The following is a 22,314-nucleotide window of genomic DNA, read 5'->3' as shown; positions in this document are numbered from 1 at the left end:
GTAAAGGCAAGCTTCCTAACTAGTTTCTTTACCAACAGGTAATTTAATCAGAGGATAAAAGGGATAAAAATATTTTATCCTCTGATGAAATTACCTGTTGGGGCCCCTGAGAGGGATCCTATTGTATCCCTTATGGGAAGTCTCCAATAAGAAACCCACAGGCTTCTGTTAGGCAACATCATCTATTAATGGCATTGCCTATCAGGTCCAAGCTATGGAAAGTTTTGCTTTCTGGAGCGTGGTGCATATGGTGATTGCCGTCAATCCTGTGAAAACTGCATATTCAGACTAGTGCAACTACTTTTCACACTGCCAATCCACTTCACAGATCTCTCCCTCACTATATGCAGGAGTATTCCTCCCAACTAGGCACATCTGACCAACTGTCACTCTACTTACCTCACTGCCTCCCCTTCAATTACTCCACAACTGTGGTATCTATATTAACCTCCTCATTGCCAACATCAGCACAAATAACAGTTGAATGGAGGTTGGAGGGAAGGGTTACACATAACATGAGCTTAGTCCCTGCAGTGCAGGCAGAGGAATGAAGATGGTGTGGCTCAGTAAACAGGACAGGACTCCAGAAGGAATGGTGATAACTGTACATACAGTACTCTTTAATTAGGGCTGAATGGTAAGTGTCCTTTATGGTGATTGCTTTTGTTAACTGTATTAACTTCCTGTGTGCATCTGTATATACGAAACGTGTAAGAAAACCTAAGAATGATTCTTATCTCCAAAGCACACTTGAAACGTGTCTAAAGTAAGAACAGAAATTTAGATGGCTAAAAGAAACTACGTTGTGATTTCTGCTACAGGAGATGCAACTAAGTTGTGTTGACTAACAGGGTTCCCAAATGTTTGCAATGCAACAATTAATAAATCCTACATTAAAATGTGCAAATTATAAGGGCACAGTCGTGCCCTTATATTAAGGCTGCATCTAAAAAAACGGATTTCTCTATAGAGAATTCCGGAGGGGTGGGCATGGTGTTTAAGGGGTTACACCTCAAATTCTATAGGAGATACCGGGCTGAAATTTGACACGGGTGGGTAGAACTGTCGCTAGGTGCTGCATTCCAAATTTCAGGGCATAAACATAAAAAATGAGGACATGGGAGTAATCTAAAGCTCCAACTGTCACATTTTTCTGACATTCTCAATTAGGACCACTTTTCTGCTGTTCTCTATGGTGTTTTTGGGGAGGCATAATTCAGGGTAGGGGTGGAATTTAGACTTGGGGTTTGTTTTTTTAGGTAGCTATTGTGCCAGGGTATGTGCTTTTGGGGTTCAGGTAAATTAGAACGTTACAGTTTTTAAACTATTACCTCAAGAATGTGCCATTGAATATATAGGACTTTTCAACTTGTTGCGCAGCCGCAGTAGGAGCCTCCAGCAGGTGTAATCAATGCGGCTTCACTTGGTCACTTGGGTACACATAGATTGGCGTTGCTTGCGGGTGGTAGTGGGGGCCAGGCCTGGGGGAAGGAAGCCGGCGTTTGCTGCGGCCGGGATGCGGGGGAGAGGAGGTAGGGGTTAGCGGGCAATGGCTGCGGCTGGGGACAGTGCAGGCTGCGGTAGGGCAGGTGTTAGGACTCGGGGGAGGCAGCACACAGATGCAGGCTCGGATATGGAATATCCGTAATACCTGCATCTGTGTTTAAAATAAACTAACACAGAAGCAGGGACGGGTCAGTGAGACCCGTCTGTGCTTCTGTGTTTAATTAAAATAAAAAAACCTGTGAAAAAAAATGGCGTGGCCCCCTCCCCAAAAACAACAATCAGCCCCGGGGTTTGGAAAGCCAGTACTGGTTGTGCTAAATACGGGAGACAAATGATGTAGGGGTCCCCCTTATGAAGCACAACCAGCACCGGGCTTTTCAGAGCCAGTCCTGGTTGCCAGAAAATGGGGGGCAAATGATGTAGGGGTCCCCCGAATTCAGCGCAACCAGCACTGGTCTCTGAGCCGGTCCTGGTTCTGGAAAAAACAGGGGGAAATAATGCATAGAGTCATGTTATGTCATGTCTTAGAGTTAATGGGACAGGTGAAACTGTAAGGTTTTTTTGTCTATGGAGATTTAACAAAACATATAATTTGACCAGGAGAATCCATCTGTATACAACTGTGTGTATGAATGTATGTATAAGTATATACGCATTTTCATGGCGGAATATATGAGAAGACCCACATCAGCAGCAATTTGGAAAACAGTAAAGATCTTCTGTTTTATGTATGTTATATAGACTACCTATTTTTTGTTTGGCAGGGTGGCAGTGTGGAGAAGCCAAACATCTGAGATTCATTGATCACCTCAACTCCTTGCCAGGATCGATTCACTTCAGCCTCACGTTTAGTAGCACACACATCAATTTTTTAGATGTGTCAACTACAAATAACAACGGGAACTCTATCCACTAAAATTTACAACAAAGAATTGGATAAAAATACGCAGTAAAGATCCTAGTCCATGCTACCAGCTTCCACCCTACTACCCTCATGAGGGGCTTACCATACTCTCAACATCTTAGATTGCACTGATGATGCTTTGGTGGTTAATACATCTTGCCCAGTGATAGGTGTTGTGACACTTGGGCTGTGCTGTGCATCAGTGACTGTCCCGGTGTCTGGATACACATGGGCTTGTTTCTTTACATTTAAACTCCGCCCACACACATGACACCCGGCAACCAATGAGCCACTAGGGGGTTCAGCTGGGAGATGTCAGTATGGGTAATGATTGAGATTGTTTGGCAGAGCTGTAACTAGACTTTTTGGTGCCCTGAGCCAGATAGAGCACTGGCGCCCCTCCCCCCCCCCATTTTTTAAATAAGGACATAAGATAGTGCACCTGAAAAAGGGCTGCGGCCTCATGGGGAAGGGCCAGGGAAGAGATAGGGGAGGTCAGGAGATGCTGGGGATAAAAGAAGAGGAAGCTACAAGTGAGAAGGATAATAAACAGGAAAATTGACAGGCCCAAACAGCACCCCCTGCCCTGGCACTGGTCGTACTACCCTAGTTACAGCCCTGTTGTTTGGAGCCCTTTTTTAGGATATATACAAGCAGGGACACTGTGCACCATTAACCCCTGAGGAAAACCAATTAGGATTTGGTTGAAACGGTCATCGGGCAGGCTGCTGCTGCTGCTGCTGCTGACTATTGGAAGCTGTATTTTTCATATGTGACCTTCACAATAAATCTAAAAAACATGAGTGCTGGGTCTTTGTTGATTTTCTTTCCAAAAATGTTATATTTATTTTGTATTAGCCAGGCACCGCATCTGTTTTCAGGAGTGCTGTCTTGTCTCAATGTGTTTATATATATATATATATATATATATATATATATATATTGTCGAAGCTGAATAGTTGGCTGAGACAAGTTCGGTTTAAAATTTAATCGCAGCGACGCCATCTTGCGAATGGCCGCAAGACTCCATTTTAGAAATGAGATCGCAAGACGCCATTTTGCGAATGGCCGCCTAAGCGCCATTTTAGGTAAACTCACAGTATAGTACATGTGGCGATATTTATGTTAGCACTATGCGATCGCTTCTTTCATCATTTCTCATACACACAATCATACCCACAAGAGCGCTATTAACTAGTCGCATATTAGCGAATGCATAAGACTTTGAATGAAACCGCTGTAAAAGTAGCTTTATGCTCTCGCATCTGCCCCAAGTTAACTAGCGTCCTTATATAAAACCCTGAATACCCACACATTCCATATTCACACATAAGGTTCCATAAGCATCAAAATGTATGATTTAAGTCGGTTAAGTTAGTTTAAATGCTGAGAAATAAAGGTTTTTGATAACTAAGGTATTATACATGATAAGCAAGTTGTGTTTGGTCTTGTTCTGATGCGTACGCTTTTTACAGCATTCCGGTATTATTGGTGGAGAGATCGCATCATGCGAACTCAAGTTATGGATCGCAGAACCTACAAGCAACAAAATGTTTAACTGTTGGAAAGTACAGAAGGCGTTACTAGAAAGATTCCCCTGCTGTTAGAGGCAGGGAGAGTCTATTTGAACCAGCCTGTTAAATGTGCTGTAACATATGCTTTTCCTCTGGGAACCAATGACATCAGCAAGAAACTTCCCCTTTGTTTTGTTTTAGTCTGAGGGGGATAAATATGTGTGCCCGTATACTTGTTTTTTAGTCCATGCTGAATGCTGCATGAACTCAGGGTCTCTATTCTGAGGTCTATCTCTGGGTCCGGAGGCACAGTGTATGTATACTGTACTTGGGTCTGTAATATTTCCTTTTACGCCTAAATTGTGTATGTATCAATTGCGTGTAACTGACTGTACTTTTACCTGAATAATACTTGTGCGTTGGAACCACAGATTCCACTCCTGTCTTTATTTGCGGTCAGACTGCGTACACAAATTAGCGTTATTCTTAGAGGTTTATAGGAAGGATTTTAGAAGGTATAGGCAGGGGTATATAAAGGTTCTGATCCAGTTTCATTAGTTGGGGGCTCGTAAAGAAGTCACTTACCTGCTCACACGGTACATACGGTCATCGATATTTCAGCAAAGGGTGGAGTGGCCACATGCAGGGTTTGCCTGCAACCGCTTTGTGCTGAAAGATCACTATCCGTCTCCGTGTGAATTAAGGAAGCTGACTAGAATCCAGGGACAAGAGAGGAAAAAGTTTGTTTTCCTCTGTTGATAGAACCTTGCGATTAGAGGGGTGCAGCAGTATTGCGTACGCGGCTAAAATGCATTTTTGCGTACGCAGTTAAAAAGTCATTATACGGTTGAGTGGTAGTCGCATTAATGTGTATGCGGATGGTCGCACAATAGCGTAGACGCACTTCCGGTTCTGCTGCCACGTGTTTGAACAAAGTCATTGAGGTTTACATTTTTTTTTCTATTACCAATATCTGGGTTAAACGTGTATTTTTCTGCGCAGGAAAAAAGTGTGTAACAGTGAATACTTGTTGAACAAAGTTAAGGGTATCGTATGATCCTTAAGGGCTAGGTGCAAGGGTTAGCCTAGTCGCTCGGTAAGCAGCTTTACCGTTCTATACACAGTAGCAGGTGTACATGTTGTCTTTGTTGTATAGGGGTGCGTGAGAGTAGCCGACATATAAACTCTAATAGGTTTGGAAGTTGCCTTACTAAAACTTATCCGGGTGTGGAAGCTGCCTGTTTCAAATCTTATCTAGGTGTGGAAATTGCCTTACTAAATCTTATCCAGGTGTGTGGGCGCCGCCGACTTAAATCGTCCACAGGTAAGTGAAAGTATCTTGATTGTCTTTCACCAGTTTAAATTTTTATTGAAAGGAGTTGTCTCAGAATGGGAGCCACGCAAACAGTAGAGATGTTAGGCAATGATGTGCTGCTAATGGAGGCTCCGATTGGATCGGCCCGTCGTATTATGCATACTAAGTATGGTACGTATGCAATAAGGTATTGTGATTTATGGTTTAATATGACGAGGAAGAGTGTTAGAACGTTTCCCAGAATATTAGTTTTGACAAAAATGTGTTAGACAATGTCCAGGATCACATCAGTATGGTGCGATCCCGAGAGAAAAAGATTAAGTATTTTGAATGTTTAAAACTATGGCAGCATAAAGGGGATGCTTGGCTTAAAAATGTGCAAACGACGCAAACTAGCGTTGCGAGCGCATTGCCAGAAAATACGTCCGCGACGCTGAGTGCAATACGGGCGAGCCGCAAATTGGCGCGCACGTGCAGCAAGGTAGCATAGTGGAGAGTATTGCCAGCAGTTCATGCTCACCTCCCCCACCTTATGTGGATGGAGGTGCAAGTACAGTTACCAAAAATACCCATAAAAATGTAACAAGCAATTTGTACCCTCTCTTAAGCAACCATAAGGAAAATGTTTATGATGTGGATGATGAGCCTATTGTAATGTCTGCCATTTCCCATGCTGTGCAAATGATAGATGCTGCATCACCACAATCACGGGTGGTGCCGCCATCTCCATCGGTAACAGCAAGGGAAGTGTTAACATACTCTGCACCCATTGAGGAAATTGTTAATAGCATACGTAGCAGCAGCAGATTAAACCCCCAGCCAGGTAACCAGGTCAGAGCTAGCAAGGCTGCCGGTCTGCATCCCATTCGGACAATAACTGTTCCGAATGGAAATGCGGATGCAAACGGTGTAGTGCCCACGAGGGAAGTAGTAATGCATTGTCCATGGACAAGAGCAGAACTAAATTTCATCATAAATGATTTCCCTGATCCAAAAAAGGAATTAGCCAAATGTCAAAGATTTTTGAGAAATTTGGGTAGTTCTCATGAGCCCACTAATAAAGATTGGCGTGTGGTGTTAAGGGCCTGTCTACCATGCAATATCGTGTGACAAAATTTATCACGGATTGTGTATTGGATGGCGACGTTCCCTTAACAGACCAAGTAAATCAAGGTAACATTTCCCGCATTGTGACTCAATTGGGTGTATATTTTCCAGTAGTAGTTAATTGGAACAAAATCTTCACAATCAAACAAAAGGAGAGTGAAACTGCAGAAGACTATTGCAACTGGGCTCTGCAGGCTATCACCCAGTACACTGGGATAGAAGATATTAAAGATAGCATTCACCACAGGGGAATGATAGTCACAATATTGGTGGACGGTTTAAAAGAGAATTTAAAAACTCGGGTTCAGACCTCACAGCCTGGCTGGAGGGGACTTACAATAGATAACCTCATAGAGTCTGCCATAGAACATGACAAAAACATCTCAAAAAAGAGGGAGACCCAGAGCGAAAAATTAATGGCTGTCAGTATACAAGCTCTGGAGGGAATGACGGTAACATCACAGCCAACAGACACACTTGTACTTGCACACACACTCATGTCAGAACAAGTTGCTCTCACTAACCCCACTCAACAACAAACACAACTCTATCCCACTAACCCAATGCAACCACAAGTCCCAGGATATCCACCTACTTCTTACCCCCCACAATACCCTTACCCTCCCTATCCTTACCCATATCCACCACCTTTACCCTCTGGTCAAACTTCACTACAACACATGCTTTCACCTGAATCACGGACATGTTTTAATTGTAAACAAACAGGACACTTAAGTAGAAACTGTACATTAAAAAGAGTATGGACCCCACATCAAGGAAACCTGGATACCCCCATAAGGGATATGCACAGAGACTAGCAAATGTTCAGCAAACACCAGCTCCAATTGCAGCCGTAAATGCTTTATTGGAGAATGGTAGCCAACGCTAGGGGTCAGGTCATACCTGTGGTCTACAGATAGCCAGGTTAACAGGAAGTACTAGGGAAGAACCGGTCTTGATGGTTGATGTAGCTGGTACTGAATATCCTTTTCTTGTAGACACAGGGGCGACCAAGTCAGTGATGAAATCTCCCGTTAATTTACAGGTGACCAACGAGACAATACCAACAATGGGTGTGACAGGTATAGTGGAATGTTATCCTTTAACAAAGTCCGCAGAGGTTAGTATTGGGCCGTTGCATACCAGACATTCTTTTCTACTGGCTGCAGCGGCTCCTACTAACCTGCTGGGCAGAGACTTGTTATGTAAAATGGGATGTGTTATATATTGCACCCCTGATGGTGTATATTTAGATATCCCAGAGAGAATGGTATACGAGGTGCGGGATACGTTAGACACTCCTCAAAGGATAATGTATCACTCTACCGTTTTAAAAGAAAATCCATCACAAGTAGATGAAATGTTGTCCCAAATTCCAGATTCCCTTTGGACAAAAGATGGACAGGACACTGGATTAATGGCAAACGTTAGCCCAGTAATGGTAAACTTAAAAGGCGGTAGGCAAGCTCCAAAAATTCCCCAGTACCCACTAAAACAGGAAGTAGAACTAGGGGTGTTTCCAATAATTGAGCGATTATTGCAACAGGGAATTTTAGTTCGTACAGCTAGTGTAGCCAACAGTCCCATCTTTGCAGTAAAGAAGAGGGGTGGGAGGGGTTATAGGCTGGTGCAAGACCTTAGAGGTGTTAATAAGGAAGTAGAGAGCCAATTCCCTGTTGTGCCAAATCCAGCTGTCATCCTGATGCAGATCCCACCAAATGCAACCCATTTCACTGTCATTGACCTCTGTTCTGCTTTCTTCTCTGTGCCTCTCCACCCTGACTGTCAGTACCTATTCGCATTCACATACAGAGGTGTGCAATATACATGGACACGATTGCCCCAAGGTTTCATAGACAGCCCCAGTATTTTCTCCCAGGCATTGCATGACTGTTTACAAGCTTTTCAACCTGCCAATGGATCAGTTCTAATTCAATATGTGGATGATTTATGTTCTGACTCGTTTATGTCATGTTTGAATGATACTAAACTTTTGTTACTTCATCTCCCGCATACAGGACACAAAGTGGCTAAGGACAAGTTACAACCGTGCCAATCCAGAGTAAAATATTTGGGACACTGCCTAACCCAGGGGTGACGACATCTTACAAATGATAGAATCCAGGCCAAACAAAACATAACACTGCCGCAGAATCAAAAGCAAATTAGTACCTTCTTGGGAATGTGTGGATACTGCCGAATGTGGATCCCAGGTTTTTCTATTTTGGCCTTGCCTTTACAGGAACTAGTCTCTTCCTCAAAGCCCGATCGCGTCATACACACTGAGGAATCAGAACAGGCTTTTTTTAATCTTAAGGATAGTCTGACAAAAGCTCCTGCATTGGGAATACCCGATTATGAAAAACCTTTTGATTTATATTGTACGGAAGCCGATGGTTGTGCTGCAGGTGTCCTTACACAAAAACATGGTGATGCCAGTAGGCCCGTAGCATACTACAGTGCCCAATTGGACACGAAGCAAGATCACTCCCCACCTGTTTGAGAAGTATAGCAGCTACCGCTTTATTGGTGAGTAAAAGTGAGGACGTAGTATTGAGCCATGATATGATTGTCTACACTCCCCATGCTGTATCTGCTCTGTTGAACTCAGCTCAAACCAGACACGTCTTCTCAGCTAGGTTCACCAAATGGGAATTAGCTCTAATTGCTCCTGCAAATATTACTGTCAAATGTTGCAGTATGCTGAATCCAGCAACATACCTACCATATGTACAACATGATGTACAAAGGGTGGAAGGAGAAGAGTTGCTGGCGGGAGGTGAGTTCGGCAGACATGATGATACTCACGATTGTATGACATATCTGAATCAGACCTTTACTGCTAGACCTGACATACATGACACACCTTTAGAGAATGTGGATGTAACTTTCTATACGGATGGGAGTTTTCAAACAGACACAGGTGAATTATGTACAGGTTATGCTGTTGTAAATGATACAGACATCATGGAAGCTAAACCTCTCGGTCCTCCTCACTCAGCCCAGGTGGAAGAGTTAGTAGCACTGACTAGAGCATGTGAACTGACAGCAGGCAAATCTGCTAACATTTACACTGACTTGAGGTACGCGTTCGGGGTGATGCACGATTTCGGGGCTCTATGGCGTCTGAGAAATTTTATGACAGCAACAGGCACACCAGTTGCACATTCCCAACACATAAAACATCTTTTAGAAGCAATCCAACTGCCCAAAGCAGTGGCAGTAATTAAATGCAAAGCCCACACATGTGAGGATGACCCGGTGTCACTGGGCAACAACAGAGCTGATGAAGCTGCAAAATGGGCAGCAGGGTTAAATATGTCTTCCCCAATTGAAACAATTATGTCATTCCAAACCATTGGTATGCTGAAATTAATTGAGATGCAAAGTTTATGTTCAATTCAGGAAAAATCCTTTTGGAAGTCCAAGGGATGTGGGTCAGAGTCCTCTGGGCTCTGGAGGGACGGACATGGTAAGCCAGTGGCCCCCAAGGCATATTACCCCAGCCTGGCTGAGGCAGTACTCGGTCTAACTCACCTAGGTAAACTGGGTATGTGCAAGTTGGTGAGGGCATACTGGTGCACACCAGGTTTTTCTTCACAAGCAGAGAAGATGGCAATGTCCTATCTGACCTGCTTGAGAAAGAACATAGGGAAAGCGATCCCTACCGAACCATCCCACATTCCACCTACTGATGGACCTTTCCAGGTGATACAAATTGATTTCATCCAATTACCACCCTGCAGGAATCTTAAGTATGTACTAGTGTGCACAGACGTATTTTCCAACTGGGTTGAGGCCTACCCAGCGGCCACTAATACTGCTGCGTTTACTGCCAAGAAAATAGTCCAGGAATTTATATGCAGGTACGGTATCCCTAAGATCATCGAGAGTGACAGGGGTACTCATTTCACAGGTGATGTGTTCCAAAATATGTGTAAGCTGATGGGTATTAATAGCTGACTTCATACCCCCTACCGACCGCAAGCCAGTGCCAAGGTGGAGAGAATGAACGGGACTATTAAAAATAACTTAAGTCAAATTATGGCAGAAACTGGACTAGGATGGCCAGAAGCATTACCTTTGGTCCTACATAGCATAAGGACCACTCCTAGACTTCCTCTGAATCTGTCCCCATTTGAAATACTATTCGGCAGACAACCTCATTTGATTATAAGTCCCCAGGAAGACTTGAAGGGTTACAACGAGGTAACTGTAAAGTATCTTATATCAATGAGTAGGCAGTTAAAGCAACAGCAGCAGAAACTGAAATTGTTGTCTAATGATATGCCTGAAACTAACTGTCATGATGTTGAACCAGGAGAATATGTAATGATCAGAAATTTCTTGCGTTCAGGTTGTTTGACTGATCGGTGGGAAGGTCCATACCAGGTGCTGCTGACGAGTACTACATCTTTGAAGGTGGCCGAGAGAGATACCTGGGTCCATTCCACTCACTGCAGAAAGGTCAATCAATCGGAGGAGAAACAAGGCGGAGACAAGGCTGATAGTGTGGACCTGTCGCTCTCGAACTTGTTCCAGGAGGATTGAAAAGGTCGTAGTGAGATACCTGAACCGAGAGAAATTTTGCAGGACTTGTTGTTAAAATGGATGGTCCTGCTGTGTTCATTCTCATATTCTCTTTTAGAGTGTTCACCATCCTGGTCAGTTCGGGAATATCCAGTGTCTGTGATGGGGGACCGATTGAGGAAATGGTAGCTGATGGCAGTGCTGATGGAGTGGAATCAGGGGGAGTGCAATGCCAATCAGGGGAGTGTCTGACCAATCTTAGTACTGTTATTGTTAAGAGAGCTGTCATTCCGGATACTCGGGGAAGGTGTGGAGGTTTATCGTCTGAAGATTCCTGTATTTGTGAGTTTTGTGGGTCCCTAGTTGATGAGAACTGTATCCAACGGTGCCAACCCAAATATAACCCGTATTGGGGAGGGTATCCTTTAGAGGATTATCACAGCATGGTAGGCAAAGTGTTAAATCAAACTGATTGCTGGGTGTGTTCACATGTGCCACAGGGACAGCATAATGTAGGGTTGGTGCTATTTCCGCTGAATGTCACGGAAATCTTAGAACTGCAAAAAGGGAAAACATTGGATGGAAAATTCCTCTCATCCAAACCACCTCATTTCAAACTCTATCAATTCCAAGTAGATAGATCACTTTTGTGTTTAAACATAACCAACCCCAACAAACCCGGAGGTTGGGAAGTGACGGGGAATAATCAGACGATGACCTTCTCACAAAGAGCTGATAATGAGTCCATAAACTATGATCTGTTATGCTCAATTAAATCAAGTGGGAAACATTTTAGGTACCGGTATACATTGAGTTCCACCAAAGAAATGATTGGTAAAGTACCAGATGGTTATTGTGCTAAAATAATACAACCAGAAACTTGCATATACCAGATGGAAGAGCCTGAGATAGGATTGTTTGCAAGGGAAATGTGTGTAATGATAATGATGCATGCCATTCCTTATGTTCTCCCCGATAATGTATATTTTATATGTGGAAGAAAAGCGTATAAATGGCTCTCCCCGAGTTCCGAAGGCTTGTTATCTGGGAAGAGTAGTCCCAGAAGTTATGACCCTCACACATGTTGAAATGCTGGGAATACATAAAAACACACCGTCACCATATCTTCACACACAATATGAACACAGAGGCAAGAGAAATATGATACCTGGTGATATGCATAAAGCTGCTCAGTTAATCAGTGAGACAACTGGCTTCCAAGTTTTAGTCGCCCTGGATCCCACCAGGATTGCTAGGGGTACATTAAATTTTAGATATATCCAGGAACTTGCTAAATTAATAGATAATATCACTGAGATGTACGATGACACATTCAGGTACACAGGGAGAGAACTAGTGCAACCCAGGCTAGTGTTGAATTATTTAACTGCTGTTACTGGAGGGTATTGCGTAACATTAGCCACCCAATTTGGAGTAAAATGTTGCACTTATGTCACCAATGATACCAGCAACCCTAAGGAGGTAATAGACCAGAAGATGGATGAGATTCTGCAGCTAAAGTGGGAATTTCGTAAGAACCATAAGGCATCAGTGGCTGAAGCAGGGGAAAAGATAGAAGGATGGGTGTCATGGCTGAACCCAGTGAAATGGTTCTCAGGTCTAGGGGAATGGGTCCAGGAAGTGATCACCAGCATAGTCAAATTCTTGATCCTTATACTGATTGTCATCATAGTAATTGGCATATGCGTCCGGTGTGTTCCTATTGTATTGAAGTGTGGAAAATGTAAAAACAGAGTAAAACGAAAGAATGAAACTATGATGGTGGTCAGAAATGATAATATGTATACCGAGGTAGATACAGAACTGCATTACAACCCTGAGCTAGGAAGTACCATCATTTAAATGTATAATATTTAGACATGCATAGAAGATATTATTGAAATGTTATTTATAGAATACCTCAGACAATGTAAAGTCTCAAATTCCCCTTCAAGACTGCTGTTATAAGACTGGTGCATTCCCACACCTGTCACATGATCTTCCAAGATCCGTGGTATGCGTATAATAGTAGTTTTATGTCCCCACCCAGAGACACATTATTGATGGACTAAGAACCACCTTGTGCCATCCCATAAAAACACTAAATAATATGTAAATGTAAGCCTAAAATAAATTTAAATAGCAGATTGTGATAGCATGTTATTTGCTATCAAAGGGTGGACTGTCGAAGCTGAATAATTGGCTGAGACAAGTTCGGTTTAAAATTTAATCGCAGCGACGCCATCTTGCGAATGGCCGCAAGACTCCATTTTAGAAATGAGATCGCAAGACGCCATTTTGCGAATGGCCGCCTAAGCGCCATTTTAGGTAAACTCACAGTATAGTACATGTGGCGATATTTATGTTAGCACTATGCGATCGCTTCTTTCATCATTTCTCATACACACAATCATACCCACAAGAGTGCTATTAACTAGTCGCATATTAGCGAATGCATAAGACTTTGAATGAAACTGCTGTAAAAGTAGCTTTATGCGCACGCATTTGCCCCAAGTTAACTAGAGTCCTTATATCAAACCCTGAATACCCACACATTCCATATTCACACATAAGGTTCCATAAGCATCAAAATGTATGATTTAAGTTGGTTAAGTTAGTTTCAATGCTGAGAAATAAAGGTTTTTGATAACTAAGGTATTATACATGATAAGCAAATTGTGTTTGGTCTTGTTCTGATGCGTACGCTTTTTACAGCATTCCGGTATTATCGGTGGAGAGATCGCATCATGCAAACTCAAGTTATGGATCGCAGAACCTACAAGCAACAAAATGTTTAACTGTTGGAATGTACAGAAGGCGTTACTAGAAAGATTCCCCTGCTGTTAGAGGCAGGGAGAGTCTATTTGAACCAGCCTGTTAAATGTGCTGTAACATATGCTTCTCCTCTTGGAACCAATGACATCAGCAAGAAACTTCCCCTTTGTTCTGTTTTAGTCTGAGGGGGATAAATATGTGTGCCCGTATACTTGTTTTTTAGTCCATGCTGAATGCTGTATGAACTCAGGGTCTCTATTCTGAGGTCTATCTCTGGGTCCGGAGGTGCAGCGTATGTATACTGTACTTGGGTCTGTAATATTTCCTTTTATGCCTAAATTGTGTGTGTATCAATTGCGTGTAACTGACTGTACTTTTACCTGAATAATACTTGTGCGTTGGAACCACAGATTCCACTCCTGTCTTTATTTGCGGTCAGACTGCGTACGCAAATTAGCGTTATTCTTAGAGGTTTATAGGAAGGATTTTAGAAGGTATAGGCAGGGGTATATAAAGGTTCTAATCCAGTTTCGTTAGTATATATATATATATATATACAGATCAATACCGTTAGCATCTTAATTTGTAAATGCACACATTACCTTGAGGATTTCTTTTGCAAGTTATAGATTTTGAACAGGACGATGATTAGGGCCAGAGAGGTGATGGTTATCAGAAAAGCCAGGAATCCGATGAGGGCTTTATCATTATCTGCACAATATAAAAAAGTTGGTGATGTGCTGTATGCTTTAAAATATGTGACACTAAAAAAACAGGGTGCATTTACTATTGTCACCTTATGCACAAATTGCAGCTCTTTTACAATTTGATTTCATTCTATGGGGCCTTTGGGCCCGATTCAGACCCGCTCGCTAGATGTGTTCGCATACAGCGAAAGTATGCAAATCCCACGATCGCACAGCAAGGCATTAGCACGCCTACTATGTCTTGGCATGCGATCGTGGTGTGTATGTAGACGCCCACCAGCCTGTCTTAAGACGCCCACTTTCCCTTCGCAATACAAGTAATCTTCAGGAAGTGTATGTAACATCGAGAACCATCGGATGCATACGCAGCACTTGTGGCTGACAATACCCTTCTGCAAGCACTGTGAGTGATTCAGTGTAAAATTCAGCCAAGTGACGTGTACTATGACGCTGCGTCTTAATTATTCATGCCTCTGAAACAGTGTTAAGATGCTCAGGCATGCCTGCGTTCGCACCACCACTCCCCCGTTTCCATCGACCGACCCCTATCACCACCCGCAAATGGCTCATCCAGTCACTCATTCTAGGAAAGTGGCTATGCGCAGCGAGCAAACGCTTTGCGATCACATGGACTAGTTCGTGCACGCGCACTGCAATGCTTACGCATGCACAGATTGCAAACATTGTCAGGCTGCCGATCGAGCCCTATGTATCAAGATTTCTTTTAGACAATTATTTAGAAACTGCAGTTTATGCATAATTTTTTAATTGTTGCTATGTACTAATAGCACATTGCAGGAGATTTAACAGAAATCTCCGGCAGAGTGTTAAATAGTGCTGGAGATCGTAGTCCCCATCATTATCATGGGGACTACGATCTGACCCCTATGTACCAAACTCCAAATAGCAAAGCTTTTCGCAGTTTGTAGTTTACACCATCTTCAGTAAACTGCGAGTTCCCCTTTGTACATGTAGCGGGGATATTTTCATGAAAAATTAAAATAACCCCTGTGATATGGATCCTTAATAATGGCGGCAGTGTCATCATTATTAATACATAGGCCCCAAATACTAATATGTTTCCCTGCATCTTATCAACACTAACATTTATTTAAACAGCAAGAGAGGTGTAAGCATACTGTACATACAATTTAATGCATTATGCAATATGTTTCATTGAATGCACTTACAATTTGTTTTTACTTCTTTTCTTATTTTTACTCCATCATATTTATTATTTTTGTAAAAGATCTGAAGAGTTCAAAGGAAAAATAAAATAAATATTAGTTAGAATGCATTGTCTATTTAGCTGTTTACCTCCAATCAAACAAAACCAAACCAAACCACATGAATAAGATTCAAACAAATGGACTGTCTCCAATACCGTATATATCTGTAGCTGAAGTGTTTAAATTACCCATTAGCGAGGTAGAAACCATACATTTTATAACTGGAAGAATCAAATCCCTACAGTTTTCTGCCTCCATTACTCATAGTTTTTTTAACTATATTATAACACACCCACAATCGCAAGGAACATAATGACATAAAACACCCAATCAAATAATCAAATAAAATCACCTAGACAGCTGAACTCTGCTAAATGCAAAATTCCAAGGCATAAAAACTGAAAAATTGGGGTTATACATTTTGTGGTTAGAGAAGATGCACTTTGCTAGTAATGGAGAATGTGAGAATGTGAGTGTGCTTTGTTCCACAGATCCAATCCATGCAAAACAAACCTTCAATGTGCTAATTTTTAAGTGCCTACCATACTTTGCAGAAGGAATCACAGCCAATAACACTCCAGAACTGCACAAGAATTTTCCCACCAGTTCAGAGCTGATGGAGACACATCTTGAACTGGGATGTAGTTAATTTGCCAGTGTTCGGAATGCTGGCCATCGAAATCCCAATGCCTGAATCCCGTACCATGTCTAAAGACCGGCGCCGGAATCTAGACGACGTCTAAATACTATTATTCTCAAGATTAACCTAAGCCATAAATTAGGCTAAACTAAGCAGTATTTTAGAAGGAAAATGGAAAAGCTTATATCCATTTAAAGTGTAATTCTAATGAGGATGGAGGTGATGAAAGTGGCACAATGCAGCATCTGAAATTTTTCTACCTGACTGAAAAAGTAAATGCACATCTAGCTAGTGGAGACATCTAAAAAAACTGGAAGTAAGCAGACACCTTGTAATGTGCTGAATAGTCCGGATAGGTACGTATAAAAAAAATGAAGTAGTCTTGTGAACCTTGTAAATAAGATCCACTGTAGTCAAGCCCGCTTCTGCTCTGGGTAAAGCTGCGTACACACTTGTTGTTATATAGTTTGTTCGATCGACGAACAATGTATCGGGTGTGCATCAGCAGTTTTGTACAGCCGATATGTCTGTGAACAAAGTTGTTCACAGACATATCAGGTCAGCCCTGCAGCACAGCTGATGCCAAAATATCATGCAGATATATCGGTATATCAGTATATCTGGCTGTGTGCACGGGCAACTCGCTGACCGCCCATACACTGACTGTAGGGACCGCAAACGCTGACATCACAACTGGGCGAGCAAATTTAAATGCCCAGACATATTGAGTGGCTGATTGGTAAGTGTGTATAGCTTACCAATCGGCCACTCGGTCGACAGGTCCGTCGGTTGGCAGATCCATCTTTAAAGTGTGCACCCAGCATAACAGTAGCACCCCAAACAGAGCTTGTTTGCAGCAGCATTGTTTCCACAAATTCATCAAGTGCATTATTATGTGATTTGTGCAATCTTATAATTCACTGATTACAATGGCTTGGAGATCACTAATTAATTGGCTGCCGGAGCTGTGCAAACATGCACCAGTGATCAAGGCACACACACTTGTATATTTACATCAGTAATTTATTGAGACAGTTTCTCCATTACTCCATTAATCCCATTACCGATTTAATCAAGAAACGATTAAGTAATGTCTTCAATGCAATATGTTTTGGGGGCTTAGCCTCTTAAATAATCAGTAATTCAAGCCTTTATTGCAAAATTCCATTGTAAAGTAACACAGTATAGCTTGTACTTATGTATACTATGACTTTAAAAATGGATTGGGAAATGTAAGAAAAACTTCATAGAAATTAAGTAAAAATGTAAAATTGGTACCAGAAAATAAATTGAGTCGATATTCACAAATTGATAAACAATATTTAGCAAACACACCAGACAATTTAAAAAATAAAAAAATAAACTTTTTCTGTGAATTGTTTATTGCTATTTTAGAACTGCTCATAAGTCTGCCACAGTATAATACTCAGTTCATGATTAACTCATAACTAGATATTGTAATACATTTTGTATTTAGTGTTGTTTTAGTATGGAAGCATATAGGTAATGTGTGTCTTCCATGAACATTAAAGAAAAGTACCGCTTACAGCATATTGTGCAAAAACCTTCCATGTACATATGTACAAGCTATGTATTTTTCTCATAAACATTTTTCTTACCTCATAATTGTAAGTTGTCAGATAATTTAGATCTTTTATATGAAAATAACAAGTATTGTTTGTCTTAATATCATTATTAATATTGAGAATATATGTTCCAGGCTCCCCATTAATTTCCGATGGCTTCTGACATTCGACAGTGATTGCATTATTACCTCCTGGTCCAACATGTGCTCTAATGTTCTGAACTTTAGTTGGTACTGTGACAGGTACAGAAAATAAATGAAATAAAGAACAGGCAATTAATAAAAACACAAATGAAACTTCTGAAATACTACAGGGAAATACTTTGGCAGTATTTGGAAACTCCATAAGTGAAAGCATAGTTTCCTTCATAGAATATATAGATTTTGTCCACAGTCAATATGTCGTTGGGAGAATGGCAATAGCATAATGCAGACACAGGTGTAATGTTAGTTAAAGCAGTTTAACAGTGTCTTCATTATAACTTTAAACATCAGTGTCTGCATTATAACTTTAAACATCAGTGTCTTCATTATAACTTTAAACATCAGTGTCTTCATTATAACTTTAAACATCAGTGTCTTCATTATAACTTTAAACATCAGTGTCTTCATTATAACTTTAAACATCAGTGTCTTCATTATAACTTTAAACATCAGTGTCTTCATTATAACTTTAAACATCAGTGTCTGCATTATAACTTTAAACTAGGGAAGTGCGCCGACTCCCGTGTTTTGGTTTTGTTTTCGGTTTTGGATCTGTATCTCCTTCGTGTTTTGGATCTGGATCTGGTTTTGCAAAACCACCCTTGCTTGTTTTGGTGTTGGTTTTGGTTTTGGATCTGTATCTTTTTTTAAAAAATGATAAAAACAGGTAAAACCACATAATTTGGGCCTGTTTTTGTTCCTACAGTATTATTAACCTTAATAACATTTATTCCCAGTCATTTGCAGTCAATTTTGACCACCTCACAGCTCACAATATTGATTTTTTCATCTAGGTTAGGCCTAGGGCCAAAACATTGCATCCAGCTAGCTGGCTGACTAAACTAAGCAAACAGCAGTGGGCGGCACTGAAATACACTTTTTATTATTTTTTTTTTGTCCAGAACTTGGGGCCCGGAGCCCTGACTGAGGCAGCAGTGATTGACAACACAGGCAGCACTAGGTAAGTTGCTGCTGTCTGATAATAAGCGCGGCTAACGCACACGCACACTTTTCATTATATAGATTTTTTTTTTCTGCCCACAACTTGTGGCCCGGAGCACCCCTAACTGAGGCAGCAGCGAATGATGATGCAGGCAGCATGCTACCAGCCCAGATGGACACAGCACAGCAGCCCAGATGGCCACAGCAGATAGCAACAGCCCAGATGGACACAGCAGACAGCACCAGCCCAGATGGCCACAGCAGACAGCAACAGCCAAGATGGACACAGCAGACAGCACCAGCCCAGATGGCCACAGCAGACAGCACCAGCCCAGATGGACACAGCAGACAGCACCAGCCCAGATGTACACAGCAGACAGCACCAGCCCAGATGGACACAGCAGACAGCAACAGCCCAGATGGACACAGCAGACAGCACCAGCCCAGATGGACACAGCAGACAGCACCAGCCCAGATGGACACAGCAGAAAGCACCAGCCCAGATGGACACAGCAGACAGCACCAGCCCAGATGGACACAGCAGAAAGCACCAGCCCAGATGGACACAGCACACAGCACCAGCCCAGATGGACACAGCAGACAACACCAGCCCTATTGGACACAGCAGACAGCAACAGCCCAGATGGACACAGCAGATAGCACCAGCCCAGATGGACACAGCAGACAGCACCAGCCCAGATGGGCACAGCAGACAGCACTAGCCCAGATGGACACAGCAGAAAGCACCAGCCCAGATGGACACAGCAGACAACACCAGCCCAGATGGACACAGCAGACAACACCAGCCCAGATGGACACAGCAGACACCATCAGCCCTACACTACCCACCCTCCCTGTTCACTCTCCACAGCCGGAGTGAAATGGCACTGATGCGGGCTCCTCTTATATTGCAGAGATGAATGCTCGCGAGATGCAAGATTTCGTCTCTGACGTTTTGCCTTGGTTCGAGATCCGGGGCCGGCGCGGGAACCGAACGCACGTTCGGTTCTCGCCCCGGATCTCTGAATTCGGGTGGGGTCGGATCTCTGAGATCCGAACCCGCTCATCTCTAATTTATATCACTCTGTTGCTGTCTTCCTGAACCTTCAGTTTCCACCGGAAACAAACCTAACCCTAGACCTAACCCTAAACCTAACCCTAAACCCAACCCCAACCCAAAGCCTAAGCCTAAACTTAAAAATAATTTTAAAAAATATGTCGTGATTTTACTGTCAACATGGTAAATGTCGACCTGAATGTGTCGACCATTTAACCATGTCTACATATTGGTGGTCGACAAATTGATCATTTTGACCTTTTGACTGTCGACATTCTGAATGTGTCCACCTTCTGGAGTCAACCTTTTCATTGTCAACCTTTTTACTATCAACCAGTAGACTAGATACCAGGTAATTTCTGAGGTGTCGAAATAATCAGTGGACCTGCGTAAAGGGAAAAAAAATTGTGTATAAAGTGGAGCGTGAGACAAGAATGTTCTTTTATTGTTGGAAAAATTTTGCTATGGGGTTATCCATAGGTCTTGTAATGCCCCTGAGCTCAGCAAATGGACAGACACTGTGGATTTAGCAGAGATCTGCACCTAACAGACCACCTGCAATTCCTTTGCAGAGGAGCCTCCAAGTCTGACTTCAGGCATGGTGCTTGCAACACAACTAAAGCTGGAAAATAAAACATCCTACAGCTCTCTGTGATAATACACATACATTCGAGGTACTGTACATCAGAGATGCACTCATTCATTCAAAAGTAATTGATGACCATCACAATAGGGGGTGCATAAATAATCTGAGGGAAGATGCTATAGAATCCCAGAAGGGGAGGTAGTCAATTTGATAATTGGGGGTTGGATGCACTCTTCCTGTGAATGGGGGGGGGGGGTTGGTGTGGTGATTGTGTTGATGAACCTTTTGTTGTGTGAAGAATGACATACCACAAATAGGGGGCCAAATCTTTTATTGAGAATGCACAGTGCTGCTCTAATATGGTCCCAAAAGGAGAGGGGGTGGGGGGGGAGATGGGGGGGAGGGGTCATAGGGGTGTGGTGAAGCAGGAAATGTAGGGTGGACTGGCCCTGGGTGGGAAAGTAGGTTGACCATTTCAGGGTGCTCCTTGCCATGTGGTTCTGGACCAGCACGTCTTCCCTCCTGGACTTTTGGTCTACAGTCTTGTGAGCCATCGTAATGTGTGCAATTGCCTTTAGAGTCAATGGCCCTGATTCAGAGACGGACGCTCTGAAAGAGCTCTCGCTCTGAATCAGGGCTTTTTTTTTTTTTTTGGTGTTGCCTCCTGACTGCTCGCATAGCTGTGGGTGACCACCCACAGCTATTGCGAGTGGCCAGGATGATGGTTGCGATGGTCAAGACCATCGTGACCATCGGGCTTGCGATGTGGTAGGGTCTCGTGGCTGCAAGCCCCAGAGAGCCTCTGGCTCTAATAGAGCCGGAAGCTCTCCCACTGACATCACTGGTGATGTCAGTGGGGCCGCCCACAAACGGCAGGTGTTCACTTGGGAACGCCTCCATTTTTGAAGCCACCCCCCGCCACACCTACAAAATGGGATGAGCTGTCGATCAACATCGACAGCCGCCCCTTTTGTAGTGAGCCACGCAGCGAGAGAATTTCTCTCTCGCTCCGGGGCTTGCACGCGCGCAGTGCGGCCGCTCCACGTGCGCAGAGCACACCATCGACACGCTCGCGAGCGCTCCATCACTTGCGAGCGGGTCTGAATCAGGCCCTATGTTCATTAAGAGTTCTGTTGTAGGCGGCATCCCGCACGTTGGTGTATCACAGTTCTAGGATTCCTATCTACCGGTAGGTGTCTTGGAGAGTATCGATGCAGCCGAGATGACTTATGGTGAGGTGAGGGTACACTTCTTCCTGGCATAAGCTGCTGGTTCAGTTGCGGGAACTCTGGTGGTACAGTATGTGTCTCGTTAGGGGGGGGATTCACCGATGTGAGGTGGATGTGCCCCATGAGCCTGTGGGGTCTTGGAGTGACTGTCTGCTGGTGATGTCAGCGAGGAATATGTGGGGCCTTCACCCCCCTGAGCCCGATGGTATATGCCGTCGGCTTGGTGTTGTCGGCTGGGCTGGGGTGTGGGTGTCCTTCCTCTCAGAGAGTACCTTCGTTGTGTGTCTGTTCCAGGTGTAATGGAGCTGATGCTGGGGTGTGCTGAATGGTGGTATCCTCAAGCCGGTCCAGGGCGGGGTGCCAATCGCTGTGATTTTGGTAATTGGCAGTCTGTTCTTGTCACTGGTTCAGCCCAGCACTAAACCAAAGCCCAAAATCAGCTCCGGCCATCACTGCTGCAGCTCTGATCAGTCACTGTCCCCTG

At 43.1% G+C, this 22,314-nt stretch overlaps 1 protein-coding gene across 1 annotated transcript in view; it reads right to left on the bottom strand.

The window, feature by feature from the left end:
• The window catches only part of PTPRC (protein tyrosine phosphatase receptor type C), a 244,437-nt gene that overhangs the window by 57,160 nt on the left and 164,963 nt on the right, over nt 1–22,314 (bottom strand). Inside the window, exons 18-20 of the mRNA XM_088474077.1 lie at nt 17,847–18,046; nt 15,549–15,609; nt 14,254–14,362 (exon numbers count right to left, since the gene is read on the bottom strand). Coding sequence (XP_088330203.1) covers nt 14,254–14,362; nt 15,549–15,609; nt 17,847–18,046 — 370 coding nt within the window. The remainder of the gene's footprint in view (nt 1–14,253; nt 14,363–15,548; nt 15,610–17,846; nt 18,047–22,314) is intronic.

The sequence above is a fragment of the Taudactylus pleione genome, unplaced genomic scaffold, assembly GCF_031769625.1.
Source record: "Taudactylus pleione unplaced genomic scaffold, aTauple2 ptg000146l, whole genome shotgun sequence".
NCBI lineage: Eukaryota > Metazoa > Chordata > Amphibia > Anura > Myobatrachidae > Taudactylus > Taudactylus pleione.
The sequence above is the reverse complement of the archived record's forward strand: the minus strand, read 5'-3'. Positions and strand labels throughout refer to the sequence as shown.